Source organism: Lissotriton helveticus, chromosome 1_2 (genome assembly GCF_964261635.1).
Source record: "Lissotriton helveticus chromosome 1_2, aLisHel1.1, whole genome shotgun sequence".
Lineage (NCBI taxonomy): Eukaryota > Metazoa > Chordata > Amphibia > Caudata > Salamandridae > Lissotriton > Lissotriton helveticus.
This window is the reverse complement of record NC_136058.1, coordinates 200,516,814-200,540,114: the sequence shown is the minus strand read 5'-3', so window position 1 is coordinate 200,540,114 and position 23,301 is coordinate 200,516,814. Positions and strand designations below refer to the sequence as shown.

The 23,301-nt window shown below is 44.9% G+C and overlaps 1 protein-coding gene across 8 annotated transcripts in view; it reads left to right on the top strand.

The window, feature by feature from the left end:
- ELAVL4 (ELAV like RNA binding protein 4) overlaps nucleotides 1–23,301 on the top strand; it is a 441,663-nt gene that overhangs the window by 267,536 nt on the left and 150,826 nt on the right. The window contains exon 1 of one of the 8 annotated variants that reach the window (XM_078671341.1): nucleotides 9,898–10,249. The exons of 3 other annotated variants lie outside the window; for them this stretch is intronic. In XM_078671341.1, coding sequence (XP_078527467.1) covers nucleotides 10,202–10,249 — 48 coding nt within the window. In that variant the 5' untranslated portion in view covers nucleotides 9,898–10,201. Of the gene's footprint in view, nucleotides 1–9,897; nucleotides 10,250–10,559; nucleotides 10,702–13,144; nucleotides 13,416–13,989; nucleotides 14,266–15,996; nucleotides 16,091–23,301 lie in introns of those variants that run through there. 4 more of the 8 variants (XM_078671328.1, XM_078671376.1, XM_078671359.1 and 1 more) reach the window with 4 other exon arrangements.

The following is a 23,301-nucleotide window of genomic DNA, read 5'->3' as shown; positions in this document are numbered from 1 at the left end:
GCCTCCCGGCTCAATAATTATGAGTCCATGTTGTGGTGTGCCTCTCGGCTTAGAATTTCTTCATACAAATTGATTCTTTTGAGCACTCTTTTATTTGCCTGAGTCCATGTTGTGGTGTGCCTCTCGGCTCAAGAACTGTGAGTCCATGTTGTAATGTGCCTCTCGGCTCAATAAGTGTGAGTCCATGTTGTGGTGTGCCTCTCGGCTCAATAACTGTGAGTCCATGTTGTGGTGTGCCTCTTGGCTCAATAACTGTGAGTCCATGTTGTTGTGTGCCTTTCGGCTCAATAACTGTGAGTCCATGTTGTGGTGTGCCTCTTGGCTCAATAACTGTGAGTCCATGTTGTAGTGTGCCTCACGGCTCAATAATTGTGAGTCCATGTTGTGGTGTTCCTGTGAGTCCATGTTGTGGTGTGCCTCTCTGCTCAATAATTGTGAGTCCATGTTGTGGTGTGCCTCTCGGCTTAGAATTTCTTAATACAAATTGATTCTTTTGAGCACTCTTTTATTTGCCTGAAAGCTCATTAAACCTGAGTACCGGCTTTTTCTTGCTCACATTCACCCACCCACTCATTTACCCACAAACTCACTCAGCACCCACATACATCGAATCCTCCATCCATTGCACCTGCACAAACACACACAAGCGATTTTACTACTAAATGTCAACACCAACAATATTGTAGTATACTAATATCGAGGACAGACTATCAAGGGGCAAAATATACAAAGGTAAGTGCATATAGGAAAGTATAGCTTTACTATTCCTTCTCCACATCTATGTACCTTGAAGATATATGCAGGCTGGCCTACTCACATGACGGCAACTTGTGTCACACGATATCGGCTCCTTTTACACGGTGCAGAGCCGATACGACACGGTGGCAGACAGCGTGAGTTGGAAAGCCCTGCAAGAGTGTTCCCAACTCACATTGTGTGGAAGGCTGACTACAGCTGAGGGCCACTGGGGATTTGCAATCTCCCCATGACTTCAGCGGTAGCCTTTCAAGCCTCGTCGGTGTGGGTGTAGTTTTTTAGGGGGGTGGGATAGAGTGGGTCAGAGGCAGTGACTTACACAAAGCCCCCCTTCCCCTCAAAATGGCTCAGCCCCTCCGAAGCACTGACTGCAGAGGCAATGGGCTCAAGGCCTGCCCCCCTCCCAAGCTCCACCTACTCCTGGTCCCTTGTCGTCACACAGTGAGATTTTGTTTGTGGTTAGCAGCTCTGTATATGTACTGCATAACTAGATATATGTGAAGTTATGTATAGAAAATATAGACCTGGGGTCTGCAATCGAGAATGTAATAAGAGCTTTCTAGGTTCAATGGATATTAGCCCAAGCTACTTATTTCAGTGATGTAATAGTGACCACCCCATCCAAGATTGTCAGCAGTGATCTCATCGGTGTATGAGGTAGGGTTTTCAGGACTAATGTAAAAAATCCTTAGAGAATTTGAAATGACTGTATATGGGTAATACAAAAAAGCCATAGCTGCAGTCTCCACGAGACTAAGGTGATAATATGAGTAATAAACCTCCCCAACTCAATAATACCTTTAAAAAAACATTTTGAAAAAAACTATTTTTTGACAAACATCAACCTATGAGTTCTGAACATAGACACATTTTTATCTTGGGAACAAGCTTTTAAATTTGTGTATACATACAATATTTCAACCAAGCAAAATCTTCTGTATTAGTAGGCCGGGCGGCATACTGCTGGAGAGCCACTGGCAGCTCACGAACACCTTGTTGAAGACACCTGAACCAGACGTACTAACCTGTCAATATTTATTTAATTTTTTTACGGAGTTTTATATAGCACAAACTTGACCCGAATCTGGTACCAGAGCGCTTTACATAGCACCAGTTGCATTACATGAGGATACATATATTTTTTGTTAGGCATGGGGAGATTAAGTGATTTGCCCAGAATCACAGGATGTTCAGTGTCGTTGACGAGACTCGAACCCAGTTCCACAGATTCGAGGACAACCACCCTAGCCGTTAGGCCAACTCCTCTCCCCATTTTATTTTTTATATTGTGCCCCATCGATATTGCTGATTCGGTAGTCCGGGGCACACCCGCACAAACTCACCATCAATGAATCTATTTCAGTAGGGCTTTAAGTGGGTAGAAAAATCTGGGGCGGGGGTCTCTCAAAGAGGCGTGGCCGATGCAGTTAAGGGCATGGCTTAAAACACTGAAGCTAAAAATCTTTGCTTAGCATAGTGTGAGGGCCGACTGGTATTTTGCTGCTTCAATGATAAGATTACCTACAACAAGCCGAGGCTATTGGGTATGTAACCTTTACAACTAAACTTTTACAACGACCTACCATTACAACGCAACTTTTACAACGCAAACTATTACAACGCATTGCTCTGGGGGGGCGCTCTAGGATAGGGAATAGGTTAATTTACTATCCAATAACCTTCCCTACTATCCACGGGGACTGGAGTTGGAATAGTAAATTAAACTATTCACTATCCAGCACCCCAAAGCGATATGCGTTGTAAAGGTAGGCGTTGTAAAAGTATGGGTTGTAACGTCATACATCCAGGCTATTGACCTTGTCAATGGCTGTTAGTTGCATAAGATACATAAGCTACAACTTTGGCTTCGTTGCATCAAAGGCAGTGAAGGGTGGAACTGCTGCAGAGTTAAGATTTTTTTTTCACCCCAATGGTGAGGGCACAACATGGAGAGCCTGATAGAGACCCGCCTCAGCGCCTGCATTTTAGAAGTGCCAGTGCTGAGAACCGGCAGGATCCGGCCCACTTAAAGCCCAGCCTTTCGATAGCAAACATACAGACTAATTGGCTGCATCCTGCTTCTTTCTCATTGTTAAATATTGCTGGCATGTTGAGGAAAGAATGTTCCCCAGTAAATAGTTTTACTGCCATAAGATGTACGAAATGTAACTATTTTTTTGTATCTTGTTCACGGTCTGACACAAAACAGTGTATCAGTTAAAGGTGCAATGTCACAATAATCCTCACATCTAGGGTGGGAGAAACCACTCGGGAGGCATGACAAGCCTGGCTCTCGCCCAGCAGTGACGAGCACGTCAAATTACACTGCCCACTGCCATATATATTGTATACATTGGCAGAAAAAAAATCACTTCCTTCGACTCCACCGAGTGCAAATGAGGCGAAGGGAAGAGCTTCCAGAAATAGGCATCAGGTCTCAGCCCCTTGGAGGCCCCTGAGACCCGACCCAGTTAATTCCCTCGCCGGGTGTATTTAAATGCCGCTCCTGGAGTGTGCCCCTAGACGGGGGTAGAGTGACGGCTTCTTCCGTCTGCCGGATGGCCATCACGGGGCAATTAGTGCCGGGTTATTGTAGTGACGCTCTGCATGGCTAACAACACACGAAGTGCGAAAAGCCAGTCTGGAGAGTCAGAGAGAAAGTGAGTGGTGCGTGTGTGCGAGCTCTCGAGACCGGAGTCCTTTGAACGAGAAGGCACGCTGAAAGGACAGCCTTCTCACCCAAGCAGAGACAGGTTCCTGCCCGTCCCCGGGCCCGTCGGTGGCATGCCAAAGACCCCATATTGATGTTCTGACACTGCATCCGGGCAAAATGGAAAGTTCCGTTTTGTGTGTTGTTTCTGCCTCCAGCGCCCCACAGAATGGACGGTTTCAAAGGGTAATGCAAAGTATACACATTTAATTGTTGGCTGTCGCTCTTGGAGCCTCCAATTCAAAATAATTTCTGACGTATGGTGATTGCTGTGTCCTTCGCTTTTGACGTGTTTCCCAGATCAGATATGCCCATACCATCGGTCTAAAGCCGACGGGGCGGGCACCGGTTGTCCCTCTGTGTCTGGGGAAAGGCCGCATTACTACTGGTTCTCTTACCATGCGGTGTGGGGCAAAATGTTTGGATTGATAGATTTCTAATTGTAAACCATTAAAGATAGGCAAAGGTTTGTTGGAGGAATCCAGCCTGTCCTAATGGGCTGTGTGGTGTTGGATACTGCACGTTTCGCGAGGCCTATTCTCCAGCTTGTCTGAATGGGCTGTGTGGTGTTGGATACTGCACGTGTCGCGAGGCCTATTCTCCAGCTTGTCTTAATGGGATGTGTGGTGTTGGATACTGCACGTGTCGCGAGGCCTATTCTCCAGCTTCTCTTAATGGGATGTGTGGTGTTGGATACTGCACGTGTCGCGAGGCCTGTCTTAATGGGCTGTGTGGTGTTGGATAATGCACGTGTCGCGAGGCCTATTCTCCAGCTTGTCTTAATGGGATGTGTGGTGTTGGATACTGCACGTGTCGCGAGGCCTATTCTCCAGCTTGTCTTAATGGGATGTGTGGTGTTGGATACTGCACGTGTCGCGAGGCCTATTCTCCAGCTTGTCTTAATGGGATGTGTGGTGTTGGATACTGCACGTGTCGCGAGGCCTATTCTCCAGCTTGTCTTAATGGGATGTGTGGTGTTGGATACTGCACGTGTCGCGAGGCCTATTCTCCAGCTTGTCTTAATGGGATGTGTGGTGTTTGATACTGCACGTGTCGCGAGGCCTATTCTCCAGCTTGTCTTAATGGGATGTGTGGTGTTGGATACTGCACGTGTCGCGAGGCCTATTCTCCAGCTTGTCTTAATGGGATGTGTGGTGTTGGATACTGCACGTGTCGCGAGGCCCGTTCTCCAGCCAGTCTTAATGGGCTGTGTGGTGTTGGATACTGCACGCGTCCGAGGCCCATTCTCCGGCTTGTCTGAATGGGATGTGTGGTGTTGGATGCTACATGCGTCGCTAGGTCCATTCTCCAGCCTGTTTTAATGGGATGTGTGGTGTTGGATACTGCAAGCGTCGGAAAGCCCATTCTTAAACCTGTCATAATGGGATGTGTGGTGTTGGATACTGCATGCGTCGCGAGGCCCATTCTACAGCCTATCTTAATTGGATGTATGGTGTTGGATACTGCACACGTCACGAGGCCCATTCTCCAGCTTGTCTTAATGGGATGTGTGGTGTCGGTTAATGCACGCATTGTGAGGCCCATTCTCCAGCTTGTCTTAATGGGATGTGTGGTGTTGGATACTGCACGCGTCGCGAGGCCCATTCTACAGCCTATCTTAATTGGATGTATGGTGTTGGATACTGCACACGTCACGAGGCCCATTCTCCAGCTTGTCTTAATGGGATGTGTGGTGTCGGTTAATGCACGCATTGTGAGGCCCATTCTCCAGCTTGTCTTAATGGGATGTGTGGTGTTGGATAATGCATGCGTTGCGAGGCCCGTTCGCCAGCCTGTCTTAATGGGATGTGTGGTGTTGGTTAATGCACGCGTTGCGAGGCCCATTCTCCAGCTTGTCTTAATGGGATGTGTGGTGTTCGATACTGCACGCGTCGCGGGGCCCGTTCTCCAGCCTGTCTTAATGGGATGTGTGGTGTTGGATACTGCACGCGTCGCGAGGCCAGTTCTCCAGCCAGTCTTAGTGGGATGTGTGGTGTTGGATAATGCATGCGTCGCGAGGCCCATTCTCCAGCTTGTCTTAATGGGATGTGTGGTGTTGGATACTGCACGCGTCGCGAGGCCAGTTCTCCAGCCAGTCTTAGTGGGATGTGTGGTGTTGGATAATGCATGCGTCGCGAGGCCCATTCTACAGCCTATCTTAATGGGATGTATGGTGTTGGAAACTGCATGCGTCGCGAGGCCCTTTCTCCAGCTTGTCTTAATGGGATGTGTGGTGTTGGATACTGCACGCGTCGCGAGGCCAGTTCTCCAGCCAGTCTTAGTGGGATGTGTGGTGTTGGATAATGCATGCGTCGCGAGGCCCATTCTCCAGCTTGTCTTAATGGGATGTGTGGTGTTGGAAACTGCATGCGTCGCGAGGCCCTTTCTCCAGCTTGTCTTAATGGGATGTGTGGTGTTGGATACTGCACGCGTCGCGAGGCCAGTTCTCCAGCCAGTCTTAGTGGGATGTGTGGTGTTGGATAATGCATGCGTCGCGAGGCCCATTCTCCAGCTTGTCTTTATGGAATGTGTGGTGTTCGATACTGCACGCGTCGCAAGGCCTGTTCTCCAGCCAGTCTTAATGGGATGTGTGGTGTTGGAAACTGCATGCGTCGCGAGGCCCTTTCTCCAGCTTGTCTTAATGGGATGTGTGGTGTTGGATACTGCATGAGTCGCGAGGCCCGTTCTCCAGCCAGTCTTAATGGGATGTGTGGTGTTGGATACTGCACGCGTTGCTAGGCCCAATCTCATGGTGGTGGCACACCAGAGGCATTCAATTCAGGGTGTCAGAATGTTGCATGAGGCTCACGATACACCAGGTGACTTACACTGCCATGGCAGCATCCTTCTTAAAAACAGATAATTGAAAGGGTGCTGTGAGTTATTGGAACTTCTGAAGTGCCTTGGTCTATGCGCAAAGCACTTCTTAGGTGTTTCTTTGCTCATCAATATAAGCAGTGACCCCCTGCCTAAGCTAGAACACAACAGATCAGACCCACACAAGAACTGTTCTGGTTTTGGAGAAAGATATTGGAATTCTCCTGGACTTAAGAAAATGTCTTCATTTCCTGTAAGAAAACAACGCTTCATTCTGCTATTTGTGTACGTCATCGGATCGTCTGCACAACTTGTTCTTGGTCTTATTTTTTTACTCACCATCACTTGCTAAAACGTCACCATGTTCTGTACTTGTTTTAGTTTGCAAGCATTGCCAAAATCAGGTGCTTCTGTTGGGCCTGAAATTGTTTCCATGGCTTCAAAAAGTGCCTTTTTGATGTGTAAATTTTCTATTGGCGCTGTGGAGATCTCTAGCGTTTGATGTAGGTAATAAATCCATGCAACTAAGCAATATGTTAAGAAACCACGAGAAAAAATACGAAAGCAATCAACAAGAAACTATCATCGTAAGACACATGATATAAACAAAGAAAGGATTTGGTTCACATCATGAAGAAAATACATGGGAAGATGGATTAACGATAAGCAGTCAATTAAAACATGCAAATGACAATATTGGGGAAAGCACATCAGAGTCACTGGTATACAGTAGAAAATCAAAAGGGAAGCCTCTGAAAAATTGGGCATTGAGAGAGAGCGAAAAAAAGAAAGAAATAGCAATATAGACCCACGCAAAGGGCATTGCTGCATACTAAATAGAGAGGAGAGGCAACGGAAATAGAACTAAAAAGGTCATAAAAGAGGCTGGTCCACAGTTTTGCGGAACAATCAAAAAGAGGGCGAAGATAAGGAAGTGGATAGTTGGTGTTCCTCTGTGTTGATGAAAAGTAATATCAATTTTAATGTTGTTATGATCTAGATAAAGCTATTTGTGACTATGATGTAAAGGCTTTTCAGATTGTGGCATGGGAATTTCTCAACAGCATCCATTCCATCAGCCGCATCCTAGCTTAATTCCACAGAGATGCGATCCATAAACTTCAAGAGATGCAGAGCAGTTCATTTTTCCCGTGAGCCCTCGGGCCTCGGTATAAAAGACTCCAAGTAAAACATGGCTCTGCTAATCCAGGACCTCTGGTACCACGAATAGAAAGGTTTTCACATTAAATCGCAATATGAGCCCTGGCATGTTATTATGTAGCAGGAGGGTACCAGTGGGACCGACACACTGCCCCTGATGGGGGTGACTGGCCCATTGAGGGATGTGTGACCTAAGTTGTCATGAGACGTAAGTAGTAGGGGTGATAAAGGCCCCCCTTGGGAGTTTGTGCAATCTTTCCCCATGGGAGTTGTATGCGTATGAAGTTCATTTCCTTTGCTACAAAACTAAGACCTCTTTGTGCAAGGGGGGAAATGGAAACATTCCTGACAGGATATAGTGGCCTAACCCAATACTTTTGTATTATTTAAAAACAAAGAGCCTTGTATGTAAAGCGCTACGTTACTCCTGTTGTTCCCAGGACAGGTAGGTAGGAGCAGATAAATACTAACTGTGTACAGTATCACAGTGAGGCCCAGTGACCCCCAGTAACCTCTGCCCTGCCCTTGAGTGCACCTCAGACCGATGGTCCAGGCTTCTTAACTCATGGTTGAGGTAATTGACACTTTGTTACCCTTTACACGATGTGGGATCTTATGGGATATAGTGAGCCGATGCAAGCATCCAAGGGGATGTGGGCAACATTGCCTTACATTCTTCTGCCAGTAACTTTCCAGAGAAGTGTTTCCTACTGGAAAATGTTGATGTTAAGCCTGAGTTCTACTGTTTTTGTTCCCCTTTGTATGCTACTGCCTACTTAGCTGAATCATAATAGTTTCCTGGAAATTTTGCTGATGCACTGGTGAGTCTAAGGGTAACAGGAATGTAATACTTAAACGTATTTATTTGTCATGCACTTGTGAGTCTAAGGGTAACATGAATTTAATACTTTAACATATTTATTTTCTCAATAGTATGTGTTCTCAGACCGCCTCCATTTCAAAAGCATATAGTGCCATTCATGTTTTCTTATGCTCTCCTAGAAATGGTCAGATTTTGACTTTTGCCAGGGCAGCCTTCTTCCTTTCTTCTTTCGTAGATGATGCGCAAGCTCCCACAAATTCAGCATAAATTCCTGTGAGTTTTCAAGTTCTCTTTGGCCAGCAGGAAAGTTGTTTTCCTTCTCTGTGGGCCAAGATTGTGCCTAAACCACCGTTCAAGAAAGTTTGAATACATTGCACAAGTGATACAGTGTCAGTGGCCCACCGTATGCATGTCTTGAAATGTGCAATTTCTACACGAGCAACTTGGACTATGCCGCCCATCTTCTTTAAGTATTTACCTTTGCGCTGGTCCTGCAGCAGATCCCTCGTTTGGCAGTGCACTGCGATTTGTTGAGTGAATTTACGCTTGGTCCTACGTTATGACCAAAAGTGCCTCTGCTACAAATTGATACATGTTCTCAGCAGCCTTTTATTCCAACAGCTCTTTTTCCATTGACAACACATACCATACTTGACTTAGCCATGAACAAGTCTGTCCCTAATCTCAAACTAATTCCGTGAGGCCCATGCAAGAGCGTACTACATTGAGGGAGTGGCCGCACAGGTATCCAATGAGTTTGAAGGATAGATTCAGGTATGCCAATCAGCCAATGTGCTTAATTTAAAACACACCTCCTGAGTCAGTTTATTTGATGGTAAGGTTTTATTGAGTTACCAGTCAAAATGAATGTTTCAAAATGTGCTACATGAACGGCAAATCCAGTTGAGTGCCACTGAAAGACAATTTGAATCATCCATTGCCATTGGTCCACTCCAAGATGAATCTCTGAGCCTGCAAAAAATATTGTCCACTTCACATGCTCACTCTGCCACTGGTAGTCTGTGAGAAGATCACCGCGAGCTCTCAGCTATAATTGATACAGTAGGATAAGCTATGAGTGCATTAACCTTGATACTAGGTCATGGTAGTACAAATCACTTTTTTTCTTTCAAAGTGCAAAAAAACCTAACAAAAAATATCACTTCATTTGGAACAAGAGCGACTAACTGCTCTCCTTTCATTTCTGCCTCCATCCAACACTCCGTTACGGTGATAATGTTAGACACAATTTGGCGTTGATTAATCTTTTATTCCTGCTGGTTGGACAACTTAGTTATGAATGCAGGAACATGTATGGCTTGGTGTTTTCCCCTGATGAGCCAGCTGATTCTGAATTTGCTTCTCATTATCATTTTCCATGCATTCCTAATTGCATGTATAATTCCATTGTCTGGAATTGTGAAGCTCGGGGGCCTCAAAAGGAATGGCTGATACTTGCCGTCAAAGTCCTGTGTGATCAGGTGGTCCCTTTGCTTGGTGGCGGTCTAGATCCTGTCGCTAGACCCAAAAATGGGTACTGTCTTTTTAAATGTCGACATCGCCACTTCAGCGCTGCACCTAGAGATTGATTCCAAGAGGAGTCTTCTCGGACGGCTATTGAATCTGTGCACACTGCCCACCTGGTGGCTACGCAGCGAACGGTGACTTTAAAAGACTAGTTCTTGCTACAGCCATGTTTGGGGCACGCTAATCTTGCGAGCGACAGCTCTACGTGTACTGTGACAGGAGTCTTCAGCGTGTGTGATAAGGGGGACCATCCGGCTCACTGACTAGATGGTTTTAATGTGGGAACTCTAGGGAAATAATACGTTGGCTATTCTGTGGTCGGCAAGAAAATTGAAGAACCCTTTGCAGACGGAGCCACTTGCAAAGGGATTCTTTCCCATTCTCTTGAAACCAAAATCTGTGGCAAGATGTTTGAAATCAGCAGGACGCTTAATGCTGCTTTGTTAACTAATGAGGTAATATTTTGTCACTTTTCATTTTTGAGCAGTATTTTTTTCTTTTTTTTTGTTGCTTTTTTATTGTCTTTCAATTTCCATTGATGCAAGCGTAGAAGAAGGCATTGTTTTGCAAATTAGTTATTGTTTTGAATGATTTCTCTTCTTTTCACTGCTTTGGGGGATTTGGTTTGTCTTTTATTCTCTGGTTTCTGCCGGCTGCTGTTGCCTAGGACATTATGCCACGTAAAAGGGCTCCTTCTGAACCGCAGAGAGTAGGTAGTTATTAACGCTGAATTGGCTTCTGGTGTCGTCCATCTGGCCTGTGTGTGAGAAAGCTTGCTGCCGGCTACAGAAGCTAAGATACCCGCAACCTTTGGGATGCGTGCATGCTGGAAAGGGGGCTCTGAGAGATGAGATCGCTTCATTTAAGGGAGCCTGTCTTTAATGAGTCAAAGGGCGGCTCATTTATGGTAAGAGCAAGAAATCATTTCATGTTGACTGTCTGTTTTGTTTGATGTGGCATTGCTGTTTACAGACTAGTGTTTTTTTCTCTTGTGTGGGTGTATAGAGGGGAACAGTAGGGGGGTGGCAGCGAGGGATGGCGAACGCATTGGAAATGAGCATTGTTTCTGCTGAACCTTGAGAGAAGACAGTACGTTGCCAATACATGTATTTTAACATATATCACCCGTCCTTGCAGCAGTGGTCAGCCCCCGCTCCCTGGCAGATAAATATTGCTATTGGAAATACAACAAGAGGGCTGACTATCCCTGACAATAGGATTCTGGCTTTGTCTTTAGAGAAAAGGCCCCCGCAGGACATTGGTGCATTTGTCTTGCGCACCGCTTGAACGACTTCGATGTATAGGTTTTTGGGTAGATGGTGAGATTATTAAAATGCATAGGTTTCCAAGTTGATTCAATAAAAGTCATAATTGCAAAATATTATGAAGGCTTGCCATGTAGAGTAAATAGTGGAAATGTGTCATATCTTGAGAGTATCCACGTTTAATATAACAAGCTTATGCAAGGCAAATGTAGAGCGTGTGGCAGGGGCCAACATATTTGATTCTGAAAGTGGAGTATTAAAATCACGTTGTGCTTTTTTTCCCCATCGTTTGTAATTTGACTGTATTGGTCCCACTATCGCTTTGCAAACTAGCAGTTGGGAAGCACTTATGGGACAGAAATATTGCATTGAAATATGAAAAAATTATCCAAAACTGCTCAACTAGCAAATCTTTGGGTTGGTTCATATTACTTTCTAAACATGTATTGTGTGTACTGCTGGCTCTGACCACCTAGAAAAAGGAAACATTTTCACTTGACTAAAGTATTTTTATTTAACCGTCATTTGTATTTTTTACTTCGTCCAACCAAATTTATAACGCTTTTCGCTAGGCTCCTGTAGGTCGTGATGAGGTGGCGCGTGTTGTTGGAAGAGATGTTAAGTGTTTCCTTGCTAGTGTGTATGTTTTTCTGTTGTTTTATATTTTTAAATTGCAAGCTGTATTGCTAAAATATTCCAGACCATGTATGTATACATGGACATACAAGTATGTGGATAATGTTGTTGAGCAAGTTGTCTTTAGACTTCTGTGTAATCTGCTGTTCACGTTGCATGACCCAGGCTTCTGTGCAGTGATGCGCTTATATTCCAGAATAGGGTTCGTTGAAGCAGTGTGACCTTTGACCATCCAATGCACACAACTTAAAATAAAGACTTTTTGCTGACACTTACCAGTTGGCCAGCACAGCTTACCTAAAGTTTGAGCACACTGTCCTGGAAAAGACTTGTCCACGTTTCAATTTCGACGGTGTATCTTTTCCAAAAATGTATCTATTATTTCTAGATATTAGATATTCATGTAATTTGCTCCATTATTTGTAATCCAGGTCAATTTATATATGGACATACAAATGTATAGAATCGGCTAAAACACTAAGCTGCTGGTGTTTGAAAAGACCGCCACACAATGTGGGGAGTTTGTGTAGGTACAACACGTTTGAAGGCCAGCAGAATCTTTTTACATACATTTCTACCAGCACAGAACAATATTCGCTAAATAACAGTATTGATTTACAACCCTTATTGGTTAATTAAAAAACTCTGTTAATAAATTGAATAGTTGAGATGTAGCAGGGAATGTGTGGTGTTTATTTCCCTTTCTGGTGGCTTTAACGCATATATCTTGATGCTGGTCCAAATGTAGCCTGTATCTCCAGTGTGAGAATTTGCCTTTTTACATTCCTGTGAGACATTGTGCCTGTGCATCCGACTCGGTGATTAGCAGGCTGTGCTTGCATTCAACTCGGTAATACCAGAACGTAAATCCAGCTAAAATGCTCCAGTTTTGCACACAGGAGTGTTTTTGTCTTCTCTGGGAGCCCAGGGGCATGTTATTAAATATGCATGTCTCCAGATAGTAACTGTCAAAAAAGATGAACGGGGTAAAAATGCGTGTGACCTCAAAGCCAGGCGTGGGGAGGTACAAGGGTGCGAGAAGTGAAGCGAGACCGAGGTGCGACACCTCCAGCTGCCTGCCGGGGTGTGCAGACTGTCGGTGTGACCCTCGACGCCTGCACAGGCACTTTCACGGGATGAAAGCCGAAAAGAACCATGCCCGAGTGTGTGTTGTTTCTTTCGCGGGGCCTTAATTACGGGACTCGGGCTGCAGTTCAGAAAGGCAGTCTCTGTTGTTATAGAGGTCAGCAAATCATTAACAGCCTCAATCTGGCAGCAGCTAATTTCAATAGCTCCTCACGGCGCCCCGCCTCCTTCGGCACCCCCAGCCAATCGGAGGCCGCCGTCATCTGACAGATGGTCCCATAAATGGATTCAAAACGCAGAGATGCAGGAAGCCAATTTTCAGCCAGGCTCGTCTGCCTCATTCCCACCTCCATCCTAGTAGTCGGGGGGGCTTAAAAACAATGCGCCCCTCTTTTCACTTTTCCTTTGGCATCACTCCCTCCCTCTGTTGATCGCGCCTCCACGGACAAGCGGCCTGCGCCCTCCTCTCTGTGCCTGCTTTGTGGCAATCTCAGGACTATAACCAAGCCAAAGCTGCCCCTCCAAAAATCCCCCACCCCCAAAAAAAACTCTCAGCCCGAACCCTCTTTTTAAAGCTGGGCGAGAAGATTTGCAGCCGCGCGAGACCCCATAATTTACATTAAGAATGGTTATGGTAGGTAGTAGGAGTGGGTGTGAATTGTAATGTTGGTGTTTAATGTGATACAACACGTACCTGGACCTCTGTGTTTGTGTAACTGTGTGGTGTCATTACACAAAGTGTGTCTGTGCGCGTGTGTACATATACATGGATACACCTAGTTCGTGCCATTGTGTGTATTTGCACGTATACATGTCAGATCAGAGGGTATATTTGGGGGGAAAGACCCCCCCTGTTTCTATTTTCACCTTGCTCTGGTTTTCCTGGAAGCATAAACTCGCTGATAGCGCAATTCATCGGGCTGCCGGGGTTTTGTCATTTTAAGGTCATTTTAATTTGTCTCAAAAACAGTCACTTCTACACCCCCACCGGTCCGTACCCCTCCCTCCAGGATAAAAAAAAAAGTCCAGGTTGTGCTGCTTTGTAGTATGCTGCCGCTATATTTGGTGGAACCGATAGGCAGGGGGAGGGGCGGAGGAGTAGCAGGCTGTAGTAATTTCCACACTGGCATGTTGGAAATGCACACGCAGAAAAGATAGCTCAGCGGCAGCACCCGCGCTGGTCATTTTCTCCTACCGGACTGCGCGGCCGGTATGGTAATTTTTTTTTTAGGAGCTTGATTTATACGGGCTCCGGTAAACGCTGCATATTGTATTTCAAAGAGTTTCCTGTCATGACCTCATAAAAGAGGAGGAGGCAAGTATGTGTTGCAGCGCATAGTATATTCCGATGTGATGCTTCGCCGGGCAGCAGTACTGTAAGAAGGAATGTCAGCCTTTACATAACGGTCTCTTTGCTTTTGACACTGAGGGGCTGCCAGGGTCCGTCTTCCGCGTCACCCATGGAGTGGAATGGCTTAAAAATGGTAAGTCGCTGCTACTACCCCATTTCAAGGCTTGCTAATGTCATATTTTCTTTTATTCAGGTAGATCCGGCTGACAGTTTTCAATGTGATTGTGTGCCGTTCTGATTTTGTTTTTTTCCCCCTTGTTTCTCTTTCTGAGCCGGGTGGGCGGTGTGGTGGGATGTGGGGGTGTTCGCCTGCCCTCCTAGGACAGCGGTACACGCTGGCGCCCTGCTGAGGCTGCCTAGGCTAGGCGCACACCTCTCACCCGGGCAGGGACCGGCGTCTGCTGACAGCCGAGGTGTCAGCGTGCGCCTAGAAGCCCAGCCTGCAGATGCACCTTGCAAAATTCATGGGCGCTGGGCCAAAATAGTCTTTTTTTTTATCACAATACCGACAAATTGAGCCAATGTTAATCCGTGCAGGAAAAGCCAGCCTCAGGTTGGCGTGATTTCATGCAATCAAGTGCAGCTGGCTTCAGGAGGGAACCTGTCGACCCTCTCGGGGAATATCGGGGCAGATTTCTACCTCCGGCCCCCCAGCAAAAAAAAACAGGATAACCGCATGCAATGCTCCCCAGCACGAGGGACCCGGCATCCCATTGTTGCATCGGGCGCATCCCTCGATGCACCGGGGGGCACCGGGAGATGGCACCGACTATGCCTGGCCGGCGCCTTCCTCGCCACCATTCGCGCGGACTTTCACTCGCTATCTCCAAAATCAGGGCTGCGGTCCTTTCCCCCCCACTTGCTCGCCAGATCGCCTTTGTCTGGCTGCTTGTTTTGATGGGTGTAAAACAAACAAGATTAGACCGAGCAGCCCCGCTGAAAGCGATAGCTGAGAGGAAAAGCCCATGAAAGGTTGCCCGGGAAACGAGCAGAGGCGAAGCAGAGCAGAGGAGCAGGTGGCAGTCATGTGGGAATACTGCAAGCGGCGTAAAAATAAAGGGGGGCCTCGATTATCCCGCTCCCTTCTTTGTGGCAGTCACAACTTTAATTATTCCGTATAAATAGGTGTTAATTACGTTTCTGGCTTGGGTGTGCAGTGGTTTCCAGAAATCTATTTTTGAGCATCTGCAGAGTCGGATCCGTAAAAAACAAGAGAGGTTATCTGCCCCCTTTTCCATACTGTGAAACTGTACGTGTGAAAAACGAGAAAGACGTCTGAACATCCATGTTTCACAGTGAATATATATATATATATATGTGTGTGTGTGTGTTGCCGTTTCTTTAATAATGTGTGTGTGCGCATATATATATATATATTTACACACACATACATATATGGATGTATAAATGTGATATATATATACACACACACACACACACACACACACACTGTGGATGTGTATAGCGAAAGAAAAGGGAGAAAGATGCGTATATCTAAATGTGCAAATTATGTGTGAATATTTTAAAAGTTGACAAGATATGGGTTAACCCCCCTGAATTGATGATAGCTTCTTTTTGTTGTTTTTCCTGCTACTGTCCAGTTTGAGCTGCCATTAGAATGGATGTATCCCAAACTGTGCCACACTCGTAAGTGAAAGTTGCCCGCTTAAGGACATGTGACGGTAGCTTTGTTGCCTGGTGTGCCCCAGATGCACACGTGAAATGTGGTCCCCATAATTGTGTGGTGGGTTTTAATAGAATTTTGTAGACATTGAATGCTATTCCACCACAAGGTGGGTCATTTTTCTTGAGCCACTGAGCATTCGAAGAATTTCCAGCTGGGTAGAGTTTGAAGTCCAGGTTCATAGGGTGCAGAAAGCTCAAAGCCAGGAGTGTGCAGGGTTTCCCAGGAGCAGCATTACCTGACTATGGGGGACACTTGGTATTTTAGAAGTAAGGTAGGTCCCTTTAATGAAATTGTCATTTGCTTCTTGTATAAGGAAGAACCTTTGCAAAGGCACCTGCCCATTGTTTGGAGTCAGCTGACCGCCTTAAATGCGGCGCAGCCTGCTGTTTTGGGAAGACCTTGCTTTGTGCACATCTGCCCTGCACTATTCTGCTGCCTTCTGATGTTTGAATGTACTGTTTGTGGTAAAATGCAAAGTCCTAATTCTGCATGTTGCCACCTTTTTGTGTGGATTCAGTGTGTACGGCATTGTCCATGGCTCTGATTTTCGACTACAAACATGGCAATGGAGATGGACAGGAATGACGATGACAGGGTGATGTTCCAGTCTTGTGTGCAGGGTTTTGTGGCAGCTTGCGCCATGAGAAGAACGTGCTTCTTTGCATGCATTGGGTGTGAACTCCGGTGATCCCTAACTGGTTGCTCTTACTCTGCACATTCCGCCACTTCACTTGTGTCGCGTATTTCCTTTGCTGCATTGTGGTTGAAATCCACCATGCATAATGCATGGATGTGCATCTTTAGATCTCTACAGTAGGTAATCAAACGCCGATCAAAATGAAGATTCTTTTGGTCCTGTGGTGTTGAAGGAGTGCATTTTAAATCAGTGCAACTGTAGTAGAATACTAACAGTGTGACCGTGCATTCTGTTTGTTGTTGACAACTGGTGACGTTTGAGGCATTTTGTGAACTTAGTGCTGATTTTCCATCTCCAGGGATATGAATTGCGGAGAAGAATATAGTTGGAGGAACCATATACGTCACTTGAATTTGTAGTTCTTGATGCGGCTTCCAGCACTTCCTATTCTGATTTGTATTGCATTGGGTGGATATGTCTTGTTTACTTGTGACCAGCTAGAGCATCTGCGGTGCTTTTGTGATTTCCTGTTTTGCACAGACTTATCTTGTGTGGATGCATAATGTCTACACTTGTGCATAATTTTAGAAAAAAAACTGCAATAGAACCGAAAGTCACTTAAATAATCTAGCCTTTTGCAAACCTGCCTCTTGGAGACTTAATCTTTGGAACCTACCTATAAACATTCTGTGAAAACATTAGGACAGACTGTTTTATTACATGCACTCGTAATTTGGAAGAATATCAAAAAGGTTATTTCAAGATTGTCTGAAATATCTTCTTTACTGTTTTTATGCATTCTGAACAAAGGGTGCTTTTTTAACTTAAGGCCCGCACTTCGGTTCACCAGGCTGGGTGTGTGTTAGCTGGGCTTTATGGCAGTTGTGCTGTCTGAATGTCTGTCTTCTTGGGTACTGGTTGCCTATTGTCTTTGTTCCTTGTACAGCCAAAAAAGGAACTGGTTAAATATTTTCTAGGGGGCTACAGCTCCACGGGTTTATCATATGCACTTCTTTGCACATCCTATGGCTTCCCGCAGCTCATTTACAAAGCCATCGACATAAACACGTGCATGTTTTATAGTACTATAAGACTGTCCCTAGATACCTGCCTCTCGGCTACATAAATGGTATATAGTCAGTGTCTGACCGCCGCAAAAATGCAGCATTTGTTTGTCGCCCTTTTCCTTTTTGTGATAAGGATTGGAAACTATGAGCATTGGCTTAATAAACATGCATGCATATTTGCAACAAGGCAATATTTTGTAAGTTACATTCAGGGTTAGCTTTTGAGGCAACTAACTAGGTTCTTCTGGCCTTGTTAGAAAGACCCTACTTGAAAATGAAGGTTCGCTCCTCCCTTCCTCTTAATACTTTCTCAGCTGTGTGTCGCAGCCACACTTAAGAGTGCCCTCTATATGTATTTTCTCTACAAGCCACTTTCATGTGGTACACGATTCAATCAAGTGTGACAGATCATAAAGAAAGCGATAACTCCATTTTATGTAGAGGTTTTAGCTCGCCGCCTACAGCGCAGTTCAGATGTCTGGCCTGATCCCTGAAAAGTTCATCTTACCATATGGTTTTGTCAGCTAAGCAGTTCAAAATCTTTCTGCACTGCATATCTCCCATTTTCATTCTTCATTTGTGCAACAGGTATCTGTCCAGCAGAGCCCAACATTAAAGCTCTCTAAATACGTGCTCATTATATGGATTTCTTTCAGTGCTCCTGGTGGGGGAGAGCGTGTTTGCCTGCCACGTCCTGCAAAGCATTACCTTGTTTCTTTCTTCTTAAAAAATACATCCATTGGATGCAGAGCGTTTTTTTTAGGTTGCCACCCTTGAGAGGTGGAAGGATGAAGTTGTATCATACTTCAAGCTGTGATGGTGTAGATCTTACAGCTTGCATGAAAAAAGAGAATGAGGTACATGTGCCGCTGTAAGGCACTTTACTAGGTAACGGAATCACCTGCTGCAGTCCTGTGATGCCTATTTGCGTGTCCGAAACATTGCAATTTAGGGATGTTTCCAACTATTGATCAACACCTCTTTTATGATTCAACCTACTTTCAGCTTAAGTATTCAAGCCCATAGTTCAGTGCAACGGTGGACTCGTCTTTGTTTAAATGTAAGGCCATTCTTGGCTCATTACTGTGATAGAAAGTGGTGGATTTTCTGCGATCATGATAGTGTGCCTTGCAATGTTCACTGTTGTCCTTGAAGAATTTGCAGAGTAGCTTTATTAGCTGCCTCTCCTCCTCCTTGCCTCCCTGTACCCCTCTGTATAATTTCAGAATGTCATCATGTCGGTTCCGATTTGTCTGCGTCAGGTCACTGCTCTGCACGTTGGTTCACGTCTTCCAAAAGGCGTAGGTCTTTCATCTGAAACCCCGCGTGAGAGAGGGAAGCAGAAAGCCATTCTTAATCATATTGCTCTGGCCACAATTGTGCAGCACATGAAGGATTGCGCCCCAGCCAAGGGGGCGTTCTGGAAACCAAGAAGTGCTGAGAAGCAGCAAGCAAGGCTTAATTAAATGGAATGGAAAGGCGGCGAGAATGTGGAAGGAATAAGGTCAGCAGAATAGATGTGCTTGCCATGCTAGATGGTCCATTTTTCTGCAGCAGTGCAGAGTTTGAAGCCAGGCAACTGGAGAATGACTACCCAGCCTGTTCAGAAAATGGAGTTGATTGCTTGAGCAGAATGTTCGTAAGAGCTTGTGAGGTGAGATGGTGCGTAAGGTGTTCTAAATGTAAATGATAACAATTTCAAAGCGAAGCACACAGCAAACACATCCGTCAATACAATTAGCAGCCAATTCTTCTACTTTCGGCCCATTGGAAGCTGATAACAATTCCTTTTGACAAAAACCTGGTCAGAGAGAGTGTGTGTGAATAAATTATGTTTCAAATTACTGCTGGTGGTTTGCTGTTTTCCTGACTTGTAATTGTCTTTGGCCAAGGTCTGTGGTTAGATAAACGTCCGCTCAATGCAAGATAGCAGTGTTTCTGAGCTGCTCTGCAGTTTGTGCTTGAAAGTGTTGAATATGGGCTGTGCATTCTTTCAGGGCTAGTTTAGATGACTTTCTTCGGTGGCTGATGGTAGAGCATGAACATAGTTTATAAAACCAAGATCACACACACTCACACATACAATTTATGATATAGATATATATATATATATATATATGTTTAGAGAGAGAGAGCGCAAGAGAAAGTAAAATCTATATTAAATTCTTGAATCCCAAATCATCTTTAAGCAGCTGGGGTAGTTTCGTTGAGCAGTGGAGTTTCCCGACCTCAATTTCTCCCTTCTTTTAGGTAATGACAAGCTAATTCAGTAACTGGAACTGCCCGCCTAATGGCACCCAGGCAGTAGTTGTGTGTCTCACTAATATTGTTCTTGTTAGTCGTATTTTGGCAGGTTTGCCACCGCCAGACTAGCTGGTGTAAGATCTGACCTGCCTGTAATGGTGTGTTGAGGGCCTAGGTATGTGCGCATAGTGTGGGTGACCGGATTGTGCTCTTCCATCCACCGTAGGCTGGGTACGTTGATGTTGGCTGTAGTACATATGGTCATCATGAGCTCCTCGGAATTCTTTTCGCATTTTGACGCAGATAATTGTACAATCCGACTATATATTTTTAGTCTTTTCTGAGAACACAGCTGAAAATACAACAATGAAAGGTGGCATAAAACTGTTTTTGTGGGTCAGCTCGCTGACTACAAGTTTGTGGAAGGAGAATCAACATCGACTGTTGTTTCCGGTTTATTATAATTATCACTGAAATACTTGGAGGTTGACTTTTCTGGCTTGTGTTCTATTTGATGTTATTTTAAATAGAGGAGTTGCACACATTGCGTGTGGATTGCAGGTTCTGTCAGTTTGTTACTAAGAGATTTGAAACGCACTGCAAAGCACAGCACGTGTCAAGTGCTGGCGCCACTTGGCTTGCCATTTGACAATACCACCATGCCAGATTTGTAAGCCATTCCTACCTATCAGGGAGCTGGGAAAGGCATTCAATAGCCTATTGAGTATAGAACGAAGATTTTCTAAGGTTTGGTCATTTGAGTTGGCATTGTTGTCACTGAATGTGGTAGGGTGGCACCCGCCATACTACTATGTCATCACACCGCATAATTACGTGTTGGCATAGAGTCCTGGCTCCAGAATATATATTACTCGATGTATTAATGTCTTTCGGTGAAGCCTCCATTATTGTTGTGCCTTATCGCAGACTGCAGAAGGGCTCAGCTGGGAAACCACAGGCTGTAATATCAATTCAGAAGTGAAGGTCACTGGGTCGGCAGCCAGCCTGCTGACTCAGCTTTTGCCAAAGGGACAGAAAGGGGGGGGGGCATTGTAATCGTGGTTCATATACAATCTGTAAGTAATTATTGCGCTTGTGCATCTCTAAAAAACACTACGCTCAATTTGTAGGTATACAATGAAGTTTATTGTATAGAGAGAGGAATATTCAGCTGTTTAGGCCTTGTGACACCCCATGCTCTCGCGCCTAAGGCTACCTCATTAAAAAAAAAATAAACAAATATACTATACAGGATTTTAGACCTTCAAACAAGCAGTTGTATTACTGTAGTGTATTGTATCATCAAATGACTGAAAAAGTGCATGGGCTGAATTCTCTTTAATCAACACACTTAATGTGCTCTTTAAGATGCAGTTTTGCAAGATAAGTACTTCACTTGTCAATAAGCGAGGCAACCTTTTAGCTTCTATAGACTGATTGTTGTGAAATCCACCAGAAGAGTCATGAGAGGCACTTGGAGAGAGCAGAAGACTCGCGGCCCAACAATGGGCGCCAAAGCCACAAACGGTCCCGCCACACGTGCACATCAGCCATGTTGTGGTAAGAACACTGTGCATTCATGGCTCGCCAGAGCGACCTCCATGCTAGCGGTGGCTGTAGACCCGCCTGAAACACAGAACAAATACTGAGCCGCTGAAGCCATCCCTAATCGCACTAGTAACACCGGCAGTGGCACGCGCCGCTCGGTTGCTGCAGGCTCACAGTTCACAGAGCATCTAGGCCAGCTAAACGCGAGCATTTCCAGTGACTGCTGCTCATCTTTGAGGCGCTCTCAGCTCTTTTCGGAGGGAATCGTGTCTCTGGCTATATAAGCATTCATAATGGTGCTGCTGTTGCAGTTTCTCAGAATAGAATGGGAGCCTCTGAATACATTGTGTGCCAGTTTCTCATTGGTTGCTGTTCCACATAGATGTTGCAGCTCAGTGGCCAGTGAAGCTTGAGTTATGCTTAGACATTTCAGGTTTACAACTGATGTTGTATGATCTTCTAGAACCGAAAATTAGGGAATCCATTCTTTTAAGTGTGTGCATGCGAGTGGCTGTGTGCATGTTTGTGGGCATGCACATATTTGTGACTGCGAATTGAGTCAGGGCAAGAGGGTATGGTTTTTTATCAGTCGAAACGTCTTCCATAATTGTTTCTTGCCCAATGTGGTGCAGTCACAGCAGTGCTTAGACTCAAGTATTTACAGGGCATTAGGTCTGACGTGTTCTTTTGAGATTATCTGCATCTATAATTGACATTAGCTGACGAGAAAGGGAAATGCACATGTGATTATAAGAGTCCGGATAGAGGGTTAAGTGTAGAAGCATGTTGTCTTTACATTTTCTGCCCATCCATTTGCTGTTGGATCTGTGGCCTCAGTAGTCTTCCCCTTGGCCGGTGGAACACGTGGACATTCAGCCTCAGGACATTTCCAGGGTGACTGATTTCCACTGTGCTTCTCTTGTGGTAGGAAGCTCCCCGGATATGATGAAATTATCAGTAGGTAGTAGTGGCAGGATTACTGCAGCGAATTTGCACCAGGCAACCTCTGCATGAATTTAAGATGGCCTAACTCTTACAAGGTCAACATGTATTAGTAAAAAAAAAAAAAGACAGCTTTTTGTCCTGTTGTGCAAACTCATCTGATATAAGCATCATAATTCAGACAGGCTGAAAACACTTTTGTTTTCTAATACAAAGCTTCATACCATTATATGGGTGGCCCATTATTTTATGTACAGTAGTTGACTCATGTTCATGATGTGAAGAGGACAGGTTTTTGTCATCTCTAGGACATCCTTGAACCAGGTTGCTTCATTGTGTCAATGGATTCCTGTAAATACGCACAGAGAAAAACAAATTAGTTGGAAAGAACACAATATAGAAAAAACTTCAGCATAAAAAAACTGTGATGTTTAGCAACATAATGTTTCATAATACAAGAAAAATTGTGCACATGGATGTGTTTTGTGAGCGTGTGATTGAACGAAGGCATGTGTTGCATAGGCGCTACCAACACGCCCAGGAAGAGATTCAGGGTGTTTCAGGTCAAATTTGCTGTATAGTCAACTTTAAAAGATGGGTATACATATTGAATATTGGAGAGGGGAATCCATTGCCACCATTACTGGTGAATTTGAAGATAATATGAGCATTGCCACAGAGAGTACAGAAAGGGGAGATTAGATAGATTACGGAGGCAGTGTGTCTTCGAAATGTTCTCATCTGTCGTGTGGTGAGGCAAGACTAACGTAGTATTGAGAATGTGTAGTTTACCGCTGTCTGGAGTGTGACAATGGTTTTTCAAGTAATTCTGAATCCTGTTTTAATTCATTTTATTTCCTGGTTTTACACATTGCTTACCAGACATGGATCATTTTATCGTGCTTGGACAATTACAGCTAGTCCACTGGCCAATCAGCATGGTTCGATGCACTAGGTTATTATAGAGAAGTAAAGCCTTTATCTGTGCAGCTGTTCTTATGCCCTTTGGTAAAATGATGTTTCACGCCATCGAATGATAACTGC